Below are 25,958 nucleotides of genomic sequence, written 5' to 3'. Positions count from 1 at the left end.
TAACCCCTCTCGTGCCCATTTACTAAGTAGGCCTCTTAAAGCGTAGTCTAACGTAGTGTATTACATGCTTGTCGCAAAACCGGGTATAACAATGAGAAAACGAACAAGTGAGCGAGCGAGCGAGCGAGAGAGAGAGCGTGAGAGCGTGAGAGAGAGAGAGAGAGAGAGACTGCGCGCGAGAAGGAATGAGCACGAAAGAGAGAACGAGAGAGAGAAAAGAAAAATATAATGTGCGAACAAGAGAAGAGAGGAAGAAAATCTTGGAAAATTTCTGTCGAGTTCGAATTGAAAAAGTAGCGAAGAGCGTTCGGAGAAACGACGAACAAAGTTATAGTTATGTTTGGTCTTCCGCTAGCAGATTCCACGTTTTCTTTTTGATTCTTTCTTTCGTTCATCTTCCAGTAAGTCATAAATTATTCGAGGATACGCGCAATCGCTTCGATGATTCAAAGTCAATTAGATTATGTTGAAACGCATGAGAATTGTTACCCCTCTGTCATTCATTAAATAACGTCGCATACTTCACTTGTTATTATCAATTCTATTGTTTTTTTACTTTTTTTATTTACTGAGAAATTTATTTGTGGGATATAAAGTTTACTTCGGTAAAATGAAGTTTACTTCTGTGAAATAAAGTTTATTCCTGCGAGATAAAGTTTATTTCTACGAATTTCTGTGTGAATATGTGGACTTTATACCCCATTAATAAATTGTATCTTTTTCTCAGTGCAATATCTTCTTAGCATTGTTCCTATTAATTGCATAATTATTAGCAGCTTGCAAATTTAGGGGTATAAACACTTTCAACATACGCATATTTGCACATACCGATATTTGCACGGCGGAACTTTACTGAATGATCGAAACCATGAGAAACGGACTTCACGTCCTTTTCTTTTGGCGTGACACGTAAGAATGAGCGATTTGCGCTCGAGCCAAATACGAACGAAGCCTCGCCGGGTACGATCATGAATTTGCATTATGGCTTTGTGCTGCGAATTCGCGATCGTAGCCCGTGCTACGAGCTATCACGTGAGCGTAATCAGTAGCGTAGAACAGCCGATTGTACTGCTGTAACGAGAGAATGCGGTATATTCGATTACAAAACACAGTTGAGGTCCCATTTAATAGCGCGCGCGATTACTCACGCTCGAAACTCGCCCTGTCGTTCCGACCGTGGGTGGTTGACTCTAAAAACAGGTTGAATTTCACCCATCGCGCTCGTCCGCGCGACGCGGCGTAGAGTAAAGTGGCGTGGCACCGTTAAGAGCTGCCGTAACTTCCCGGAAAATTATGCAACGCGCAAAAACGCAAGCACGGTTCTCCATCGTTGCGCGAAACGCTTCATACGCTTTATCTTGTTACAGCCCGTATCTTGTTAACGCTTTTTTCGGCCTCCTCGGAGCGACTTATGCGGCCAATTTAGGAAATTCGCCGCACTGATTCGTCGCGTTCCACATCGCGAGCGCATTCCCCGCGCATCTTGATAGATCGCGCGAAGTGCTTGGAAGTTAATTGCTTTTCCTTTACGAAGGCTCTATGAAACGAGAACGACTTCTTGTTGGACCGTGGCTATTTGTTTTCATAAGACAAACGATCGGTCGCAAAAGTTGCGGGATAACCTGAGTCAAAATTTTAGCCCTATTTTCGACCTGAATTTTTCAACATCTGTATATTCTGCAGCAAGCGTTAAGTGGAATCTTGAGATCGGAAATAAAATCAAGATTTTGATTCGGAAATACACAGTCGAATTTCTGTGATTCTGCATTAAGGAGAAAATATCAATGCCTAGACACTAATGACACTTGTAGCTACACGGAAAAAACAATTCTATTGGTGCAACTGAATTTTCGATTGCCCAGAGATCAGACGAAAACTCGGCTGTAGGAACAGAAAAATTTCTTTATGAGGTTTCTGTACAATCAATTGTTCTCAGTTGCTTCAACCGAGTTCTAATATCGCTAAATGTTCAGACAAATATTTTGCGACAACAGAAATATTAGTTTTCAAAACAGAGATATCGCTTCTGATTACTTAATTTTCAGTTAGTTCCTATTCGTTTGCACCGAGATTTTTTGCGTGTAACTTTGGACTTTCTTATTACTTTAGTATTTAAAAACAAATATTTAAACTTTTACAACATAGTAGATCACATGTCTGTCTATTTTACGCTGAATTTAAATATTCGTACTTAAAGACCAAAACAATAAGAATGTTCAGAGTTAGATATCAGTGTCATCAGAATCCAAGCATCGATACTTTTATCTTTAACGAGAGAGAAAAAAAACAACACGTTTGCAACTGCCAGTGCTCTCCTTCACGGTCGCGTAATCGCGAGCTGGCGAGAAAATCCGCGAGACACGCGATCCGCATTTAACGTAGAATTAAGTCGACTCTCCGGGAGAAAACACTCCGGGACCCGCGGCGGATAATCCGCGATCGTTTAATCCCGAATTAAATCGGACTCGGCACGAATTCCCGTCGTAACGATTACGCGGCTAATTACTTGCGTTACCAGCCACGTCTCGGCTGTGTGACGACGAATTAGCCGGTCGCTCGAGATCACCGCGGATCTCGTAATTAATGCGAGAAGACATAGAAACAGCACGAAGTGCCGGACTCATACGTCCGGAGGTGGAGAAACGGCCCTCGCGAGATCGCGCGACGATGACGCTCATTTGCACCGTCGCCGCTGACGCAGGTGATCGCTAATTAATCGCGTTACAAGCCCGATCGTGTTATCCGCGAGCATCACAGACGCGGACGCGTGTTGCGGTCGCGTACACGCACGTGTAAAGCACGCGCTGCGCTCACGTGCGCGTGTGACGGTCTCTTCCTCGACAGAGAAACAGCTAAACGCTTCACCTGTCCGATAAAACACAGCAAGATCGCGTCGCGACTCTGACCAGGTGAAATGTGATCGTCAGTTGAGGAAGAACAAATATTTTTCTATTTTTTTCTTTCTTTCTTTCTTTGAGACAATTGTCGCGAATGTTCGAATCTTTCCTCCAAATATTCGCTCGTGAGTATTCACGTTTGCAAGGAAATAAAAACATTATCTTTTTATTCTGGAGTATTCTATCAAATTATCGTCAGATGAAGAGAAACGAGTCAGGCAAATTTTTCAATTTTTTTCTTCTTTTTTTGAGACGATTGTCGCGAATATTCGATTCCTTTCCTCCAAATATTCGCACGCTGATATCGACGTTATCGCGAAATTTAAAAAATAATTCTCTCTTTAATCCCGAATATCCTGTTAAAACATCGTCAAGTGGGGTAAAATGAATGCGTGATAATTTTTTCTGCGTTTTTGAAACCGTTATCGCGAGAATTCCAGTTCTGTTCTCGAGATATCTGCACACGGATATCGACGCGTTCCCGAGAAATTAAATAAAAAATTCTCTCTTTATCCCCGGATATCCAGTTTGAGTCGGAAAAACGAGGCGCACTTTAGTTCCCTGTGTAATCCACACGTAATACTGTAGCGCAAAGCGCCTCGGTCACCTGATTAGTCGTTTGAAAAAGTACACCCTCAACGCGATAATGCCGGGATCCATTTGGATAATTTAACGGTGTCCCGATAACATCAGGGAGACAGGTTAAAGGAGATCGCTATTTTTTCAAGTTGAAACGGACAGATGATATTCATGAATTCTACCGCAGGGGACGCGCGAAGGAAAGCCGATAAAATATTTCAAAAACCGACGGGAATGATAATAAACTCACCGATACACGTGCTCTGCGCCGCTAGTCTGCTGCATATGTAAATACTCTGTTACGGACAAATACGCGACGTATAAAAATACCAAAGCAATGAGTAAAAAAAAATATCAAAACAACGAGCTACGTCATCTCCCGTCAATCGCCAGTTGTCGTCAAATCATTGAATAGTGATATCCAAAAAAATATAATTTTATTTTTAAGAAAAAATGCCCTCTTGAGACCATATATAAGATTTCCATTACAGAAAAGATTATACTTTTTTGGATGTGGCAATAATTAATATTCTCGAAGCATTCGACAAATCACATCTTAAGTTTACCGACTTCGCCTTTCTTAAGCTTTTTTTCAAAGGGTTATTATATTTGTAAAGTTCCTTTCCCAATTTTGCAGAGTTTAATCTCTATTGTTGCACAGCAACATTTTTGTGCATATACACACACACACACACATACGTATAGCTGATATCTTAATCATTGAAATCTTTTCCTTTTCATTGCTCTTTTGCGTCTCCAAATCCCACCAATAAAAATAATAATAAACACTATAATTTAGCACGGTCGAGATATCGAGATTCCATTGATCCCTCAAGTTTGAGGAGATTTACAGGATTAATGTTGAAACTTGGATTATCTCTCTATTAACGTCTCATCGACTAGCAAACATATTGGAAAAGAGGCAATAAGAAGACTTACACGCGGTAATCAAAATGAGATAAAAAAGAAGGACATGGTATAAGGATCGTCCTAAGAGCAGTAAAGCGGGAAGATCCGCTTCAGAGCTGGTCGAGCTCGCTCGAGAGTCAGAACCTTACCGAGAGAGGCTGGCATTTGTTACTCGGACGTCGGAAGATGATTCCTCAACGAGCACAATTGTTGGTCAATTGTCGACAATGTGCCAAGATAGAGAGAGAGAGAGAGAGAGGAAAATGAAAAGAGAGAGAGAGTTCATCTCGAGAGGTGGCGGCGGTGCGATTTTCCTCGTAAGCGGATCGTATCTGTTTAATTTATCCGATGAGCTATATTAAAGCTCGTAATAATGCAATAAGCGGCCGACTCCGTGCAAAAGCATGACTTGCGTGGAAACGAAGATGTTGAATGTTCAGCGCTCTCGTCCAAATAAACAGCGCAACGAGAGATAGAAATGAATCGAAAGAAAGATAAAAACAGAAATAGAGAGAGAGAGAGAGAAAAAGAAAAAGAGAGAGAGAGAGAGAGAGAGAAAGAGAGAGAGAGAGTGAGACTGGGAGAATTGAGGAAGGAAAGGAGGAAGTTACGTTCATATTAAAGTATTAAAGCTTCACCCTCTCTCATACCTCCCGCGTCCTCTATATCCGCCCTTCGGATTAATCCGCCTCGAAGCAGGATCAGAACTTGCTATGGTTTGCGAAATCGATAATATCGGCCACGTTGCGCTTTCGCAGCTCGATTCCCCGCGAAACGCAATATGCTTACATAATTGATACGCGCTTCGACGACTCGGATAAGGCGCGAGTGGATGTCGACTGATCGCGAGTTTGCTTGCGGCACATGTCAATATGAAGATTCCGATAAACGATAATACGATGATACTGTTACGTTCGGCTTTTCGCCGCGGCGATTTTAATCAGATAAGTCAGTCACCTAATTTTTCGCGTATGTTTCCCTTCGCGGCGTCCCTTCTGCGAAAATATGCAGCGTGAAAGAGATATAATTTTCCAATTATTACTTTTAAATGGCTATTTGAGTGGCTATTGATCACACTATACGGTGGATCGTGATTATCCTTTTCTCGCGATTTTGATCGGACAAGTCAGTCGTCTAAGTTTCCACGTGTGTCTTCCTTTACGTCGTCTTCTCGCGACGAATATATGCAGTGGATATTATATTTTAAATTATGATTTTTCTTGCGTACATTTCCACGCGTCGCTTATCATTTGGAAAACGTTCTCCTTATCTCGCGCCTAGCGTCGCGTCTTTCCGCTTTTTATTCGCGCATTCGAGCTCTCTCGCTCGTTTCCGTTTCGGTGCTCTTCCCGGCAGATGAAAACCCCGACGCTTCGTGAGGCGTCGAGAATTGCTATCGCGGTCACTTTAAGAGGGTGGGCAGAGGTATGCGGAGGTGGTTTTGAGGAGGCTGTAGGCACCGGGGATGCGAGAATAGCAAAGGGTGGTTGTACGCGAGGGTGAGACGACACGCGGCCGGAAGCGTCTCTTTTTCCCCCGTCGTCTTTTTTACGTCGGGGTTTACCGTGTCGCTTCCTCATCCTAGCAACCTTGGACCGCTCTATCTCGTTTGATCTCGTCGTCAGAAGCTCCCGAATCTTATATCCTTATATACCTATCGCTAAGGGTGAAACGGCGATAAGAATTGATTCGCGACGGATCGGTCGCGCCGCACAATCGAGCAGTTCTTAAACAATTGAATGGAATAAAAAGGAGAATATTTTTTGAGACTATAGCGCTCTCACAAAATTGTATTCCGCGAGTAATCCATTTCCCGCGGTTTGATCTTTGACAACTGATTCCCGCGCATGAAATGCGAATAACACACAGAAGAGAAAAAATGTGGTTCTGTGTCAACGTGATTTGTTTTTAATAAACGGACTAACGCGTTTCAGACGAAGGATGCATAATTTCTGTGCTTCTTATGACCCAGATTTAAGTGTAAGAAATGAAAGAATTCTTTCCTTCGACCAAAATGCGTTGGCTCGTTTATTATAACCGAAATTTTTTCTCAGCAAGGTAAAAATACCAATTCCCGAACGTTCCTATTGCTTTGCTTTTTAAACACGAATATTTAAACTTTCAACATAGAATATATATATACGTTCAATATATATTTTTTTATGTTGAAAGCTTAAATATTTGTTTTTAAAACACAGAACACATAATAAGAACGTCCAGAATTGGATGTTCGAGTATTGATATTTCTACCTCACATTTAACATCATAGCTTTATAATTTTCTGCAAGAGCGATTAATATGAATGTTTATCAAACTTACGCATTTCTCAATTAATTCTTTCTAGGATTCTAATTTCCCTATCAGAAATATCCGTCTTATTGGGTAGCGCTCTAACTGAACGAAGGGAAAATTATACTCATAAGAGACGTAAAATCGCGCGCGGATGAACTCTCGGGGAAAGAAGTCGTGTGAGATTGTCCTCAAGAAGAGGAAGAAGAAGAGAGAATCCTTGAAGAAAGGAACCTGTCGGGACCTTGGTCGGACCAGGTTACCGAGAGGGAGGAGGAGGGAAGCGGAATAATCTCGCGTTTCCGGACTGGAGTTCGGGGAATTTTGAATCGATCAATGGGGGCGAGATTTGTGGTCGTGGAAATGGCGCGCGGGAGGGTGGAGAAATTCCAAGGTTCGATCTCGGCCATCCTTCTCCGCGTCACTTCTCTCGATTGGTTCATTTGTCGGGGAAGGGGGAAGGGGGAACTTGGGCGCGCGACTTCGACCTGTCGAAGTACGTCGGCCTAGAAACGAAGAGAATAAAAAAGAAGGAAAAGAAAGGACGATATTGAGAAAAAAAAAGAGGAAGCGAAGGAGAAAAAACGATTTCTCGTCCGCTCGGCTCACGACTGTTGAGGCATCGGAGGACAAGAGAGAAATTCGCGTGCCGCGAATATTTTACCCGCGAGCGTCGCGAATTTACGTTCGATCTCGGGCTTCCGGGAGTCCGCCGCCGCCGACGCCACCGTCGAAATTTACGATCAATCTTCTCCACCCTTTCGGAAGGAACTGTCAATCGCGACCGGTAAAAAATCTTCCGGAGAGGATCAGCATCGCGAGCGCATTAAAAGTCTATTTATCTGGCTCACGCGATCCTACGACAGCGGGCCAAATTAAAAGATTCTCGTCTTCCGTTACGGCCGTGTTTCCCGCCGTGAAAAATGAGATTTTAATTTCTGTCGCCCTCGGCTCGCGGGGGCGCAGACATGATCGGAAGTCGCGGGCGGCGAGAATGCCGCGAAAATTCGCCAACAATTTCGGGAATGAGAGAATCGCGCCCACTTGTTCCCCTTACTTCTCTTCGAAGATCACCCTTCCCGGTGTTAACCTTCCTTTCATGTCGTGTACGCGTTTCTGTAGCCACTTTTAAACGCGATCCGCTGATTACGCAAAGGGAATGAGAGAGAGAAAGAAAGAGAGGCAGAGAAAGAGAGAGAAAAGGGCAGGGATTCGGTGGGGTTCCCGAATTGGATGGGATTCGCGGGAAAATTAAAACTCCCAACGAGTCGCAGTCGATCTACGTGACAAGTAACTATCGAATACGCGAGCTCCCTGTATTCTTTTGTTCTGCCACTGTCTCTCTTCCTCTTCCTATCTCTCTTATTTACGAATCAGTTCCCAAAGCTAAATTCTAATTCCTTAGTTACGCGGGAATTCTCACCGTGAAATATAAAACACCAGAGATCCGAGAGTGATCAGATGCAAAATGTCAAGCATGATTAATAAGAAATCGATGAGACAAGGGGTGGAGGAGGTCGCGCGATTTTCGTATGGTTTACATTGTGTACATACCGTACACGAAAAATCGGACCTTGCAAAGAAGAAAGAGGGACAAGGGAGGGTGCTTTGATCGAGTTGCTTTGGGAAAATATTGACAGAGGTGTAAAAAAAGAGAGACAAGACACTTCGTACATCGTTTGGCAAGATCCTGCTCACAGCCCTTGGAAAAGTTCAAATTCGCTCCCTTGACATGCTCCCTTCGTGTCCCTGCTGTTTAACCCGCAGTATGTATATATACACATTTACTATACAGAGCTATGTCACCTGAAGTTGGATTCTAAAATATCTCTGTTGTTTCTCGTATTAGAGGAGAATGTGCAAGGAATAAATTGTGGGGCTGGAAGAGACAAATGTCGTGGTCAGAGTCAATTTTCCCAAACCACACAACTTGTTCCTTACACATTCTCCTCTAGTATAAAAGACTACGGATATCGCTCTGTATATTCACACACATACAGACATACATACAAAGATTAATCGATGCCTCATTTTTGACGGTACCAAAAAGAAGAGAGAAAGGAAGAATTGAAGAAGCACGCACGAATATTTCGATCGGCGACATATTTAACGATAACGGGAGCTTGCGCTTTAAAACTAAACGACAATTAATCAGACATAATCACGTAATTAACGTTAACGTGAGTAAAGGACGAAGAATAACGAGGGGAATGATTAATTGGCGATCATTTCTGCGTTAAATTGAAAACGTCAGAAAAGCTCGGATGTTCCCTCGCGACGATTGCAAAGGGAGTTTTTCGATAAAAAAAAAAAACAGTACGAAAAATTACGCTTTGTCTCGCGGGCGTGAGCATGTCGCGGCTCTAATTGCATTTTCATTCGGATTATCGTCGGTTACCATCAACGGCGTGGAACTTTTTAATTAAGTGACGAGTAATCCAATTACCTCCGTTCGCGAGCATGCACGTACATCGCGACGCGTCCTGATCGGACATCCTGATAGCTTAAACATCCTGATCGCGATAAACATTGTAGTCTTCCTTCCAGCTACCCCGCGGAAAGTAGGCCACCGCGGCTCGCGACACAGCCGCCCAACAAGAAACGTGTCGAGCTCGCGAGAAACGCGGCAATTTTCCGCCGCGTAACGATAAGGTCGCCGCGGAAACGGGCCTCGTGGCACTTCGCCACGGCCGTTGAATCTCGCCGGAAGTCACGTCGCCGGCGGGTAAATGAGCCGTACACGCGGTGCCGGCGGCTGCAGGACAAGGGGATTCACACGACGGAGACGCGAGAGACCGGTGCGCCTCCTTCGGCTCATAACGAGGCAATTCGCGCGGCTCTTTCCGCGCTATCGAACGACGTGTGGATTACCGTCGCGTACACGACCGGATTTTCCTTCAATTTCACAACGTTCACCGTGCAGAACCTCGACACCGGCGCGAGGCAAAACTGCGCTAGGAGAGTACATCGACCGTTCCGAAATTCGAGCGCCGTGAGTCTGATTTGTTGGAATTAACCTGGCCGGACGCGCTCGCCGTCAAACGACTCCCCATAGTCGCTACGGATTTGCGGGATAGCGCGACGTTATTGCAAAGCGCGAACACGATATCGCGCCGTGGACATCGTCGGTTTTAAGGGTGTGTCTTGCCCGTATCTTAAAATAATGAAAGAATTTTGAAAAAATTGGAATTCAATCTGTATTGCGTCTAAAAGTGATCGCAAACGATTTGCCTTTGAATCGGAGTCTGCATCAAGAGTTACTCCACTTTCAGGTATAAGTCCAGCAAATATGATAACGTGAAATGACATCTGATGACGCATTAATACGTCTCTGATGTCCATAATGCGTCATGAATACGTCACTTGACGTCATCCTGTCACTTGGGAATATTTTAAACCGTCCTGTTATGGAAATATATATAAATATATGTTGTCTTAAGTAAAAGGAAAAATAATTAACTGATATAATCACAATCTCAATTTTTTCTATACATGTACTTTAAATGTTCAAAATGATATATGCGAAGTTTCATTGTGATTCAAAGATCAAAATTTAAAAGTAAAAAATAATATAAAATAAAATAAATATAATATAAATAAATGATGTTTTATATAGAAAATAAAAATATTAGTTTATTTCAGTTGTGTGCGATTTGCAAGGACTATATACGGGTAATGCATCCTTAAGAACGACTCACGAATCAAAAGCCGAAGAAAAAGCGACAAAAGAGGAAAACCGTGTTACCCGGAAAAATAAATAACAACCTAATAGAACAAAGAATGAAAGACTCGCCAGCTCAACAAGCAAGTACTGAAACGATTTTGTTAATGGACTAACATTTTTGGGACTGTGTAATTGATTATACTGTCCCTTCGTTAGTAATTATGTGTTTCCGTACGTTGTTTCTTCAAGAGTTGCAAACGTTGTCATGGAAAATCGACGAAAATGTTCATCCTGCACTCTGAGACCCGTATTAATGGGTCCTTATTCTGAATACCCTTCTATCGATTAGAGTGTCTCTAAACGTGACTTTCAGTCTCTCTCTCTTATAGTCTTCTGATTGGCTGATCATATATGTATGTATAAAAGCCAACCAGAAGGCTTATAAGTCATACTTAAAGGTACTTTTATCGACAAAAAGGAAGTCAGAACAAGAACCGTAATCGTTACTTGAAATTTGTGTCAGGTGAAATACTCAAATTTGAATTCGGATGAGTTTTTTTCAGCTAAATCGCGACTGAAAATTTAATGTCGCATGTATATATATTACCCAAACAAAAAAAAACTGAAACCTAACTTTACATTCACGTGCAACGAATTTCAAGTGACGATTATTAACACAGATTTGAAACTTCGGTCGTCGTAGGATATCTCGATCGCGAATGCCTGCCTCTCAAAGCGATCGAACGGCCAAACGCTGCGTTTCGCGCATAACTCTTAAAAAACGACGCGAGTAACGAGAAATAACGAAGAATCTAAAGTGACAAGACGTATTCGCGAAATAATGAAACGTCGATCAGCGGCGCGCGGCCGCGTTAAATTATTACGGCGTTTCCGTGGTCCCGTTTCGGAGATACTTCCTTCACGCTGAAGGAACGTCTTTCATTTCCGACAGCGCACTCCGACGAATAATTAGAGTCAACTTTCGCCGTCTCCTCCTTTGTAACAAATAGAATTACGATCGACGTATTCGTGGCGAGCCTGGGAGAATTCAGAGGGAAAAAGAGGCGAAACGCGCTGGTGAAGGGCCTCTCGCATTCTGCGTTCTTCTTCTCCTTCTCCGCGCAAGCGGATCATGCCGCGAACAAGGCTCGCGATCGGATCTGCAAGGTTCTCTTATTGTACGAATTGTCTCTCGCGAGGCGCCACATACACACATGCACATATACGCACACATACATACGTACATACACGTGTATGCCGGCGACACGTGCCGGTGGTGAACAGGTAGTTTGAAAGCGAGTAGAAAATGCGAGTGTGCGAGAGCATCTCCGTTCGTAAGTTGAGGATGAAGAATTTGTAGTGAGTCGTACGTCGTCGTCGTCGTCGACGTCGTATTTTTACGTGCGTCCTGATCGCGTAAAGTATTGTTAGGAGCCGGCGATCGTCGACAATCGGACGTCCGCGCGGAATTCCGCAGATTTTCCCACTTGAACCCTCGCTCTGGATACGCGCCCGAGAAAAATAATAAAGCTCGGAATCGCCCGCGTAATTGAACACACGAGTACCAGTCCGTGGGTTCACTTACGCGGCGGAACCCTAGTCGAAAATTTGTTTCTGCATCAATCTTGCAAATTCCCGGGGCGAATTTTAGCCCTACTTCTGACCTGAACTTTTTAACATCTGTATATTCTGAGCAATGTGTGTGCGTGCATGTATGTGTGTGTGTTTGTGTGTGTGTGTCTGATACACAAGGAACTGAAGTCCTACTTAGCGCCTCTAATTGGCAGAAAGCGCACAAAATGCCACTTGTAGGTTCTAAAGAGGGCCTCCTCGACGAGGTCGAGTTAGTAGGTTAAATAGAATCAAAAGATGATATAGGCTTCAGAGTGTCAAAGTAGGCGTTAAATGGAATATTGAGGTCGAAAGTACGATCAAGATTTCGACTCGGGTTCCATCGAACTTGGAAGACCAATATTAGGATACTGAGATATAAAACTACACTGGCTGTTGTTCCACTTTGATGCTACAAGTGGTTATAGCCATTTTCTGCATGTTGAAGAGTTTAAAGAAAGACTTATTCAAGAATAACTATTATCTCTGTACTTAATTAATTATTATTCTTGACTTCAAATAAGCAACGCACGAATCATATTAATCTCCTCAACTACAGATAAAACATGTAAAGTGAACGAATACGAAATAATTAATATACGTAAATATAGTGGGATTAATAGATAAATGAGATATAAATTTGATTTATGGTTTGTGGTTAAGAGTTTCTTTCGTTGACGTTGGAAGTTTCTGTATGACTTGGAAGCTCCAACAAGACTTAAATTTGTACTTGGTCCAAAACAATGATAAAGAGAAGTGAAAAAAGATGTTGGCACGTGCCAACGGTATGGTACTTGCGATCCAAGAAACATTATCAAACGCATAAATCAGCACTTGCGAGATGTACATTTGATTCTAATGCCGGTATTTGTAGTTACAAATTACTCACGATCAATAACAGATCTGTATTAATAAACTGTTAATCAATTATCTGACTCGATGCTCTTTGCTATATAAAATAAGTACATGTATGCAGACGAATAATCAGTGATTTACATAATTATCTATTAAATAATATGATAAACTACAAATGCCGGCTTAAATTTCAATTTGGATATTTCTCGCTTACATAATGAACGACTTCACATACCTGGAAATATATAATGCAAACGTTGTTAATGTCTCAGCACTCTGCGTCCTGCCTCTTGGCTTCCCGACGCAGCATCCTGGCTTCCGATTGCCCCGCCGGATATTCGCTTGTGATACACTCGTAATCGACGCTCGTGACACACATTGTACACATGATTCGACCAGAGATTAGACTAGATTAGGGTTAGGCTGAGATGCGACGAGAGAAATACTTTAATCAGACGACAGGAATTTTGTAACCAATACACGATTGTAACCAACACGCGTCGCGATGTGTGTTCACCGACTGCTCGTAACGTAATGCATCAGTCACGGTATAACACGGAATAACACGGAATAACACGGCGACGAGCGACGGACGCTCGACAGCTTTGACCACCGCGAAGGACGGCGAGATGTTTTGAAAGCGTCGATCGCTATCTCTCTCCTGGCCGCTGACGCGCGTCGTATGTTATCTGTTGACGATTTACGCGCGCGACCTTTCCTTGCTTGCTCGAACGTATTTTTTCACGAACGGGGCTTACCTTCGATCTCGAACTCCGCAGAACGATGCGAGGCACGCGTACCGGTATGTTGAAATGGCGGACGAATTCGAATATTGCGCACATAGAAGCATGTCGCGCCCCACCACCGCGCGGACACTTCTCGAACTACAGTCTGCGGTGCGTATCGCACCGCACCTACACTATCTGCACTTTATTGCAAACGGCGTCTTTCGGGGACTTCTTCCCCCCTCCCATCGAATTGTAAATTTACATTTACTTAATTTAAAAGAGCATAGAGCGCATATCTGCGTAATATACAACTGTTAACCCCATTTTCAATGCAATACCGTGGGCAACGATACATTGTATACTTCCTGTTGTATGGAATTATATATTTGACTCTTTTAATTTGATTTCATATATTTCGTTATTAATTAACGGGAAAATTTTTCCTTTTAGATATATAACGCGGAAATTATTATACTTTGATCGCAATTACTAGTTGGACGTTAACAAAAGTCGTGAAAAAAAATAAACAGATTTAAATTTTTATTTATTACAACAGAAGATATTTTTATTATATTATTTAATAAATATTTTGAGAGAGAGATAATATCGAGTTTTAAAAGATTCGAAAATAAGTCTTTCTTTACGTCTGAACATCGAGAAAACAATGTCAAATACGCAATTATAAGGAATCAATATAGGACAACAGTCTACATGAGCTTAAATCTCGATTCACAATCTCGATTGTGAATTTCAATTTGCAGTCTCAATCCTCGAATCTCGATTATTGAATTTCAATTCTGAGCTTCAAAAGTTCGTCGGAATGCACGGAGTCAATGAAGAGTCGAAACTACGGTCGGGGAAATTAGAGCGTTAGTGACGGGGGGAGAGGGGGCAGAGGAAAGTAGCACGCGGTAGTTGGCGGTAAAACTCTGTGGAAATTAATAGTCGATTAGCCGGTAGTCACACTATCACTAATTGCCAGTACCGAGTGAAAGAGAGCAAGAGAGAGCGCGAGGAAGGACGAGCGATTGTGTGTGTGTGTGTGTGTGTGTGCTGTGTGTGTGTGTGAAGAAGAGCGAGCCAGATTCTACGGCCGCGAAAGGAAGAACGGCGAGCGCGCCGATCCGGGCGAGGGTTGCACAGGCAGGGGATGTACAAACGCAAATACGTAACAATCTCGGTCACTTCGAATCGAGTCGATTCACCTGGAGAGCGACGAGCTTCCTCTAACTACTCTTGCGGAATTCCCGCGCGGCCGCGCCGCGCTCCGTCACGTAGTTTGTTGTAATAACGAGGAACTAATTAGCGAATGCAGATGTGCGTACGTTTGTCCAGTACAGTGTTAAAAGATAAAACGAGAAGATAAGGGGAGAATACGAAATACGCGGAGGTATAGAGAAAAGGTATCTCGCGCATATACCTAGAAAGCTCCCTCGAATTTATCAAGTGAATTTCGACGCCGACCGCCATCGATCCTTGAGCTATCAAATTCGTGGACCCCCCGGATTCCGGGGTGATCCCCGCTGTGGCGGCCGAACCCTCGGAGCCGCGGCCCCTCGCGAATACCCTAAACGAGCTTAGGTCCTCGCGTTCTCGAATCTCCTCGTGACTCGCCCGAATGACGAGATTCCCGAATGCCCGGACCTGCATCTCCGGATTTCCTCGGGGCCTCGGATCCCGCGGCCTCCGGAGTCCCCCCGCACACCACACGCGGACCCCGTGGCCGTCCCCCGAATCCCACGGGTTCGGAAACCGCGCGGTGATTCGCGTGGTCGGGTTGCCGAGGCGTGCTTTGCAAGCGCAGAGCTCGCGACTTCCGGTGTGCGTTTGCGACTACCCTGGTGGTCTCGATTTCCAGACACGATCTCGATCACAAAGCACCGACGGTTCGGCCCGCGCGAATTTGCAAGCACAAGACGCGGTTTTTCGCGCACGCCGCTCGCAACCGACGCGTTCGGGAATCGCGAAACGTATTCCCGGGGGGTCGTGCGCGATCCCTCCCTCGAGAATAAAAGAAAGAGAGAGACAGGAAGACAGAGAAAGATAGAGAGAGGGAGAGAGAGAAAGAGAGAGGGGCGAGTGTCCCGAAGTTCGTGGTGTATTGTACGCGCTGGTATTTTTTCGGTGTTCCGCGACGATAGAGTGTAAAATTAGAGGCGAATAAATAAAAATGAAAAAAAACACAGATCGCGGCGCCGCAGTCGGCGCCGTTATACATACATATTTACATAAGCAAGAGAAGAAGAAAAAAAAAACGGCGTCGTAATGTGTATAGATAAAATAATTTTGGGATGCGCGCGACGCGATTATGCCGTGACAGACGATGATGTTATTACCGCATGACGAATAATACCAAGATTAATTATTATTAACGATTACAATTAAATATTGTCCTGATTATTATTAGAGACGTATGGAGATTTATTACTGCGACCACGAAAGCTCGCAAGGAAAAAATTGTGAAACTTTGATCTTTTATCGCAAGGGAGACACGAAACCAAATATATAAGCGTTTGTAAGTCACACATGAAACACAAACAAAAATAAGTTAACGAGAGAAAGAGCGAGCGAATGAGAGGGAGAAAGAGAAAGAGAGAGAGAAGGGAAGGGAGAATGAGAGTGAGAGAAAGTGTGCGAGAGAATGACAGCGAGAGAATGCACGAGAGAACGATGAACAAGAGAAAGTTGGTGCAAACTAACGAACGAATGAACGAACGAGCGAGCGAGCGAGCGACCGACCGAACGAACGAACGAACGAACGAACGAACGAACGAACGAACGAATGAATGAGCGAACAAGCGAACGAGCAAAGGAGCGAGCGAGCGTGAAATAAAGAGAGCAACCAACATGTGAGAAACATTAGTTCCGTTTTTGAGTGTTGAGAATGTTCATTTGTAATTGTTTAAATCTAATGAGAAATGTACTGTAAAACTATAAGTACTATAGGCACTAAAAATATATCATTTGTTGACATGAAAAAATAAAAAAACACCAAGTGGTATGTACTCTGTCCGTCGTTGTGCGAATGCACGCGTGACGCAACGTACGCAAAATAGAAGCGTTCGCGTGTCGCGAATCTTGTCCCGTGCGGATAACGACGCAGCTGCGAATTAAAACGCAAAATGACGTCGCGCTGCCGCGCCCGTCGAACGAAGTTGCAAAGTTATCGTTTAGAGCGGATGAAGTCCACGCGCGTAATTGACGCGTTATCGCCTGCCTGAAATCCATTTGAATGATAACCAGGCCGCTTCGAAATTTTCGTTCTATATCAACCCTGCAATCCCGTTAAACTGAAAGAATCAATGAAGAATTTCCAGATTCAACACTATTCGGATTATTGTCCTATCTTGGCACTATAAACCCGATGACTTGCTGTCGTTTTTCTCACGAGTTACACGGAAGGACTTACTTAAAAATTATGCAACATTTCACGTTCACATCTCATCATGACGGAATTTGCAGAATTAATGTATATGCGAAATTTCAATTCGGGAATCCGCGACTTTAAATACAGAGTATACTGAGAGAAAAAGTATCAGGAAAATAAAAAAATATTTATTTGATGGATACTAATAATATATTTACACTTAAATCTAAATTTTCTCTTATTTAAATAAAATAAACGATTGCTCTCGTGAAAAGTGAAGATTTAAAAAAAATATGGGTTTTCTTATTTGAAAAATATTTCATACTGATATAAGTATAAACATATTATTGGTACCATTTAATATTACCTAATACCATAAGTATTAATAAGTATTTTTTATTTCTTAGATATTTTTCTCTCGTGGTCGCGTCGGGTCGCGACGATCTTGCGTTCTGCGTTTTACGTCAACATCGTTTCTTCCTGTTTCTCCCCATTTTTTTACGTCTTTTACAAAAGTCGTCTGATTATCGAGCCGTTGCATCGGGAATACCATGCACTTAGGAGGAAACGACGCCTATGAGAGTCGTGAAATCGAACGTCGCGAAGAAGGTAAGTGACATTTCAATGACATTTGCGTGGAAAATGTCCTTATAACACGCGTATACTCTCTATTTACAACCCTAATTCACGTTCATAATTTAGATGCATAAAAAGAAGTTAGTATACTAGTCAGTATGGTCGCTGATCCGGTCGCGAGTTCGCGAGCGGAGTTATCGGAGCGTTGTATGCATGTACACGGAGATTAACAACGTACAAGGCGCAAATAACTGTAATCTACTATCATCGTGAATAATACTCACGTACGAGCAACGTGTTTCCCGTGTCGAGAGAGTTTCCACGTGCCGCAGTATTAACATTGAAAATGTCCCTCGCTGATTTGCTTTCAATATCTTGCAGAACAGCTAAAAATAAAAAACATGCATTTTTTATATTAACTGATATTCTTAAAATGCAATTTCAAGAAAAAATTATATTTACATATAAATAAATAAATGAAATTAATTTTGTATCCACAATGTGGAGGCAGGTAGTTAAACATTTTTCATTCAAGTAATATAAGTAGTACAAGTCAATGACAAATTTAATATCAGAGGAACGTTCGAATTTCATGAAGTTTTCTTTCATATAATGCAATTTACATGGATATGAACCGAGAAGAGATTAGGAGACTCAAAAGTATATTTGAATGATAGAAAAATGTTTATTGAATATATAATAGTCAGATATTACAGAGTAGCAATAAAAATGTCAATGATGACAATGTCGATAACGATGATGAATAATGAGAAGAGATAATAAACTATTATATAATAAAAAAGTATGCAATAAACTATATTTTATATGTATATACAATATATATACTTCACAATTTCAGAGATGTCCTCTTATGATTAAGTATAGGGGACTACCTTCGAGACGCTGTTTGAATTCCTAACCGCGTAGAGAAGCACTTATGAAAAAAGACACGTGTTTCCTATTTTTAGCTGCTCTATAATATATTCAAAGCCCATTAAACTTGTTGAGAAATACTTCCGAATATTTCTTTGTATAAGACATTGATTACGTTCTATGAATGTTAAGAAAATAGCATGACATCTCATCGTTCTCTGCTTTTCTTTTTTTTACAATTAACACTCGTCGCTTACAGTGTACTTAAAAAGAGATATCGTAAAGACTAATATATTCAGTTAATATATTTCAATATGAATATATATATATATATATATATATATATATATATATATATATATATATATATATATATACACAGAATTAAAATTTAAATCTACCGAACGTAGGATATATACTTATCGAAGGATCAAAATCAGTTAGACGGAATCGCAGGATGAAATAAAATCAAAGTGCAGAGATGATAGCGCGCATAATAATTATTGTTCAGAGAAGCACCTGGCTGTATTGTACTGCGCGTAATCGACGGATTTTTCTGTGGTCAATCAGAAGTTAATTCGACTGGAATCCACGCGCTTCGTTAAACAGAGTTGTTCTCCAGAGTGCTGATTCCAATGCGCGCGCTCGCTTATTGTTCGCAGAGAGATACTCTCATCGCGCAATTGGGGACGCGAGCGTGCACGTACCCACATCGGCGCATATGCATCGTCGAATAAATAATTGCAAATACGGGATCCGAGCGCGATTGGAAAAGTTCCATTCAAATTCGATTGTTCCCGGCAATATTCACAAAAGATTCGTCCACGTTATCACAACACGCTGGCGGACCCACTGAATAGCTACAACGGCTGTCGTTATGGCTGCTGTTGCTGTTGTTGCTGCTGTTGTTGCTGCTGCGATGTGGGGTTGCTGATGGTCTCCATCTTCTGCTCGTTCTCCTGACTTGGCGAATCCTGCTTCGTCTTTTCTTCGTTAGTGTCCTTCGTCGAGGGCGCCAGCAAAGCGTTCAACAAGCCTAACAGACGAAATTATTGTTAGACAATTCTCAGAAGCGATAAAAATGTTATCTTCAGGAATTAATAAATATTCGAGAATGAATTGACAATAAACATATTAATTGTTTGGTTAGTTGTTAATTAAAATCAGCTGAAATTTACTCACCGACAGTTTCTCCTTTGAACGAAGCTCCTAAGCAAAAGAAAGTCTCGATTAGATCGTTATCGTAGATAACACGTCCTTTCGAACAGTGCAATCTTGCTAAGCGTTATGTTTTTCATCTTCTTTGCTCTTCAAAGTCTTCTTTTTTCACACGAATAATTTAGTTTCACAAAAAGCAAAAGCAACTAACAAAAAATATATTCCAATCATGTGTCGTGTTTAAATCCTCAAATCTTTCGAATCTCTAATTTTCAATAAATTTCTCATTCGCAGCTCTATTCGCGAATAAATCCTACTAGCGCGATTTCCTCGTCACGTTGACAAACCGAAACAGTTCTTTCGCGCAGCACAAAAGAAAATATCGCAGCGTCGAAGAGTTTACTTCCAGATTGTTTCGGGTATTTGTGAAAAATAGAGACAACGTGTACGCGAAACAACGGCGAGCGTTATCGCCGTCTTTTTCTCTCGAACGTGAATCCGAGACGTGCTGGAAATAAAGACTCCTCCACAGCGAGAGAAGATCAACTTACACTCACCGTTACCGCGGTACTTATTCAACTGCTGGTAAACCTGCTTCATCCGCTCGATATTGATACGCGAGCTTTTGCTGTGGTTCACCATCGGTAGCGAGTACTCCTTGCCGATGATGCACTTGGCCGCATGCTGTATACTGAGCGGCGCGTTCCACGGCTCATGAATGTATCTAGTCGGGAAGTTCTTCAGCACCGGCAAGTAACGCCTGATGGACAATGCAACAGAATTGGATTAGAATTGGGATTTATGAATTTCCACGTACATGCATCATTTATAATACAGTAAACCCGATTAAAAAACAGCCTACGGGAATGTTTACGTCAAGAATGAACGTGAACTCTTTGAATACAGCATACTTTAAAACTACATTATCACTGAGTAAGGAATACTTTGGGCTGTTGTATATATAAGTTTTTTGGTAAATAAAATTATAAAAAACTGCAATTCTCTCTAAAGTAACTAAAAAAAGTGATAATTATGAAAAACTAAAATTTTTTCTCGCTAAACTTCTAGAGAAATCGAAAGCAATAGACTGAGATAAGCAAAATTTGATAAATGAAACTAAAAATAACTAAAACTTTCTAAAGTAACTAAAAAAATTAATAATTAATAATTTTAAAAAAATTCTAAAACTTCTTTCTAACTAGACTTTTCGAAAAATCGAATATAGGGGACTGAGATAAATAAAATTTTATTTATTACTGTCGTTAAAATACGTATATATAAAAGAATATAAATATAAAAATGCCCATTGCAACAGTAACATTGCAACAGCAACATAACTGTTGCTTGAGTCGCGAGTAGAAGCTCAAGAAACTCGCCAGACGTATATTTATATGCATCCATGGCGCAGAAAAGATTAATGAAAATAAAACTGGAAGCGCAAATGACCGGTGAGGCAAGATTTCCGCTAAACAAGATCTTGTTCTCGGGATTTGGAGATTATCGACAATCCGTAAAATGTACAGGAGTAACGGAAATCTGTCGTTATGCTGTTTAGTATCAGTGACGTTAAAGGAAAAGATTGAAATAGAATCAACGGTATCGATATCCAATTGGGGCACGGAGGACGAGATTTGCTCGTGTCGATGTCTGTTCACGCTTGTGTAACAAGGCGACAAGTAACAACACACCGTTTCGCGAAGATATTAATGATTTAACGAATTTCGTCGTCATAGTCTCGTCACAGTCTCGTCACAGTCTCGTCACAGTCTCGTCGCTGATTCGCCGCGGCAATCTCTCGCACGATTAAGCTTTAATACGACTAAGCTATTTAACCTACCATCTATCTTGCGACTGAATCCCGTCTCGTTTTGGGGCTAACGATCGATGCGTTAGAAATTAAAATCAATCAAGATCAAAATTTCTATTAGTCCGCGGCCACGATAAGCGAATATTAATCACCGCTATTGCACGTACGTTTCGTTAGGCACATAGTCGTTAAACGAACGCTTTACCCTGCCGAGGCACACGCCGAACCGAATCGCGACTGATATTCCGTTGATTCGTTACCTGATGTAATCACCGTTTGGGTCCGCCTTTCTGCCGAATCGTACTGGACAGTAGCAGTGGAAGAACTGTTGGAAGAACGAGCTACACGATAGCCACATCCACATGCCGGCATTGACGGACCAATCGGCGTCCAAGAGGAGCTCATCGAACACCTTGAAGACAAACAATTGGTTTCAATGTAACATCAAGTAGAACAAATAATAACAAACAATAAGCTGCCAATAAACATGATTTTGCGATTAGTTTGTCTATACTCAAAAAAATATAATCTCATCTATAGCAGAATTCCCCTTTTATACATGGCAAGAAGATTCTTCTAAAAAACCAAAGGAAAAATATTCTAATACATACCACAATATTTTTCAAGTTAGAGAAATTTTATCTTTTACTTACAGTAAAAATTTTTTTCGTGAAAGAAATTTCTTCTAAAAATAATACTTAAGAAGTAAAAAAAATATTTACTCGATGGATATTGATAACATATTTGTTTATACTAATATAAGATTTTTTATGAAAGCAATTGTTCATTCCATTTAAATAAAAAAATTTAGATTTAGATAAATATGTTATACATATATATATAAAAAAACTTATATATATAACATGTTATTATTAACCATTGAATAAATGTTTTTTTACTTTTTGGATATTTTTTTCTACCAGCATAAGATAGCATTCTAAGTAAACATATTTCTATTAACTCAAAAAAGGAAATAAAGAATTTATATTTTGTAGATTTCCTAAAATAGTTTACTTCAGTAGAAGAAGAATATTCTTTCACTTAGAGAATATGAAATATCTGCAACAGGAAATAGCAACTAAAATTCTTATTTTTTTAAGTTAAAATATTTCCCATTTGTGTGATTTTAGAAGAATCCTTTTGAAACCATATGTCAGAATATTTAGAAGACTAAAATAAAAAATTATTTCTTTTCTTAGATGCATCAATTACGTTTTCGTTAATAAGTTCAGCGAACGAGGCTTTCATATATAATTAAATGGCCGCGCCATTGTAATAAAACGATTTCGTTTGACTCGATTTTTACATTTCAATTTACTCGTTGAAAATCTTGCTAAATTTACAATTACACGGGATCTTGAGATCGAAAGGTCTTAAACTTCGGCGAGCGCATTTCACGTACTTCCGCGGCGAAATCGTATAATATAGTCGGAAAAGAATTCCGCGACGGGAAGTTCCTGCGGAGAGGAAACTCGCGGAAGGAAGTTTGCATTAACGATAAGAGCGGGTAGACAGAGACAGACAGAGAGAGAGAGAAAGCTGCAACGTGCAGCATCGCGTCCATCGAAATACCAAGCATGCCGTGACATTTTACCTTCATTCCTTCTTCCCACGAGATCCAAAGGTCGCCCCTAGTCAAGAAACAAGCCACCGCGTGTCTGGCCAGATGATGTATCCAACCTTCTTCCCGTAGCTGAGTCATAATCGCGTCGATCCACGGAAAACCCGTTTGACCCTGACGAGAAAATATGAATCTTTAATTTCACGACCATCTTTTCGATATTACGTATATTTGCGAACACAAAATGAAAACGATGCTGTAGTGGTTCAGATGTGTTACGGAAATAGGAACAACCAAGTCGCTGCTGTCAAAACTAAATTTACTAACTAAATTTACTAAGTTTACTAGCTTGAATTTTGATACTCCACGGCAAAAAATATGTCCTACTAGATAGAAAATTCCCATTATTATCAGTCCGCTTTCCTTTTAAGTTGCACTTTATATTCATCAGAAATACAAGACTGACGCTTCGCATTGCAAATTCATACCGAGGCTCCCGTTAGTTTTTAACAGAGATTAATTAATGCGTCCTTCTTGACGCAAATACAAAAACCGATGTCTTTTGTACTCACATGATCGCACTGTTCGATCCCCATGTCACAGAAGGATGATTTCACGTTCATTGAGAGCGCGGTAATTTTCCCTTTACAATGTTTTTTGTTTCAAGTCACTACGACGTCTGCAAGTGGAGTTATTCACGATTGTGTCGATCCGCGTTATAAATCGCTCCGCGTTATGTCTGCAGCGAGCCGTGCGTAAGGCACTACGTGACAAGTACGAGCAGCAGAAAGTCACCTTGCGCAGTGGCGACTGGCAGCGGCGTGCTCGCTACCCCCACTCCGCCCCGCTCGCTACCCCCACTCTCCTCACCCACCGCTTAGACAAGGATAGTCGCGCTCGCGCGGTCGTTCACCTCACTTTAGAAGGAAGTATAGCACGCCGGCGCGCGGGCGTCGTATAACCGCGAATTTCGAGCGACTTTAAGGCCCGATCTACAATAGATGGAGTAAAGAGTAGGAATAGGAGTAAGACGAAATAGAAATAATTTATTTCGCTTACTCCCTTACTCCAGTTCTTGCTACTTAATTCAGGCTTACTCCATGTGATGTAAACGGACAATCTTTATTGTAGATCGGGCCTAAGCGAAATAAATTATTTCCATTTCGTCTTACTCCTACTCCTTACTCCATCTATTGTAGATCGGACCTAACACGGCTATGACACGCGAATAAGTCGACATGAAATAAAAGGGAACCTCGCGCCAAACTTTGCACATGAGCCATATATAATAAAATATAATAGCTATATAAAATATATATAATTGGATATAATTTATATACAATTATATTTAATCTTTTTTATATAATCATATATAATAATTTTTCCTTGGGTACTGTAGCGGTCAATGTGCCAAATAGAGGAGCTTTAATACGTTTGAAACAAGTATATATATGTGATCGCAATAATTATTTTTCCACGTCTACACTGTAAAAACTGATGCGTTAAATTTAATACATTTCATGTGTCCCAAATCATCCACTCTTCTTTATGTGTAAATTTAACACAAAACATGTTAAATTAGTATAATTAATATGTATAATGTTAAATTAACTAAAATAAAATGTTACTTTAACATTTGAGAATTTATGGTTTTGATGAAATAAAAATGTTAAATTGACATAATCTATGTCTGACATATTAAATATGTCAATTTAACACAAACTGTGATTCCTGACGGTATTCAAGTGTTAAATTCTTGTGTTAATTTTTTACATGTTATGCGTGTTACTTTTTACCATATTTGTTTTGTGTTAAATTTACACATAAATGAGAGTGGATGATTTGGGATACATGAAATGTTAAATTTAACACATCAGTTTTTACAGTGTATACATAAAAAGAATTAAGTTTGTGAAGTCATGAAAAAAATTAAATCTATACAATCACAAAAATTCTGGTAAGCGTTGTTAAAAATAGCGACTGACAATTAAATGTGACGACAGTTGGATGCAATGGATTTTATCTAGCGCGATGGTTATGTTTTATTTAGCATTTTCTCGAATGATTAATATAATTATTGTCGTAAAAGTTGAGTTACTATTAGCGCAAAATTTTTTTCTTTTATTTCTCTGTGAGTATACTCGGCGAAGAAAATCGCGAAAAGGAAGCGCATTCGTCATCAAAGCGTCCTCAAAGCGCAAGCAGTTTTCGTCTGTGACCGAGCATGAAAATTAACTCACGTTTGCCCACTTTGCCAGCGCCTCTACGTTCTTGTCCCACGGTATTTGCACGCAAATCGGGTTGCCCTGCATCCGGTCGAAGTTGGGGTTCTTCGTCGCGGCGCAGTAAAAGAACTCGCGCCAGAGAAGCTGGCCGTGCAGCGACAGCGGCGGCACCGCTTTCTTTATCTAAAAGAAATATCATTGACGAGATATCCGAGGAAGCTGCCTGTCGACAAAGTCGCGCCGAGAAGGAGAGAGAAACGCGATATGTATCGTTTTATCGTTACATAAATATATAATAACTAGCGCGAATTTTAAGTACATAGATAAAAGAAAATCTCATCACGTCAATGATCGTCTCTAAATTATCAGAGTCAAGACTGAAAATAATGAGAGGTGTAATGCATCGAAAAAGAAACGAAGAGAGAAAAGCTCTCGCTCTCTAACGCGCGCGATATTCTTTTCGTAAAATATTTGTATCATCTTCCCAGCGCTGCGAGCTTTTGCAGAAAGCGCGAAGTCTACGGAGAACAAGCCGCGGAAATAAAAATTCGCCAGTATAATTAATGTGTCTCCCAAGTTTCGTTTAATTATTACAGCGAAGTTTCGAGCCGAAAGGCGGCGGCTGCGGAGGTAGCGGAAAGGTCGGAAGCTCTCAGGCAGGAGGGAAAAAGAGAGAGAAAGAGAAGCAGAGAGGAGGATGTCGAGGGAAAACTTCCGCGATATATCCTCGCAGCGTGCGGCCGCGCTCGGTGCATCGCATTATCGACGGCAAACCAAGAGAGAAAGAGAGAGAGAGAGAGAGAGAGAGAGAGAGAGAGAGAGAGAGAGAGAGAGAGAGAGAGAGAGAGAGAGAGAGAGA

The 25,958-nt window shown here is 41.2% G+C and overlaps 1 protein-coding gene across 7 annotated transcripts in view; it reads right to left on the bottom strand.

Moving 5' to 3' along the window:
* Window positions 1-18,136: 18,136 nt before the first annotated feature.
* The window catches only part of LOC116848697 (cryptochrome-1), a 36,311-nt gene continuing 28,489 nt past the window's right edge, over window positions 18,137-25,958 (bottom strand). For 5 of the 7 annotated variants that reach the window (XM_032825049.1, XM_032825031.1, XM_032825059.1 and 2 more), the window contains 6 exons: window positions 25,115-25,282; window positions 22,908-23,048; window positions 21,574-21,725; window positions 20,064-20,266; window positions 19,531-19,557; window positions 18,137-19,384 (listed from right to left, as the gene is read on the bottom strand). In XM_032825049.1, the coding sequence (XP_032680940.1) occupies window positions 19,224-19,384; window positions 19,531-19,557; window positions 20,064-20,266; window positions 21,574-21,725; window positions 22,908-23,048; window positions 25,115-25,282 (852 nt within the window). In that variant the 3' untranslated portion in view covers window positions 18,137-19,223. Of the gene's footprint in view, window positions 19,385-19,522; window positions 19,558-20,057; window positions 20,267-21,573; window positions 21,726-22,907; window positions 23,049-25,114; window positions 25,283-25,958 lie in introns of those variants that run through there. The other 2 variants (XM_032825089.1, XM_032825078.1) reach the window with 2 other exon arrangements.

This window comes from Odontomachus brunneus, unplaced genomic scaffold (genome assembly GCF_010583005.1).
Source record: "Odontomachus brunneus isolate Ranch 3 - 2012 unplaced genomic scaffold, Obru_v1 Obru_scaffold_005, whole genome shotgun sequence".
Classification (NCBI taxonomy): domain Eukaryota; kingdom Metazoa; phylum Arthropoda; class Insecta; order Hymenoptera; family Formicidae; genus Odontomachus; species Odontomachus brunneus.
Note: the sequence above shows the minus strand (reverse complement) of the source record. Positions and strands in the feature narration are given on the sequence as shown.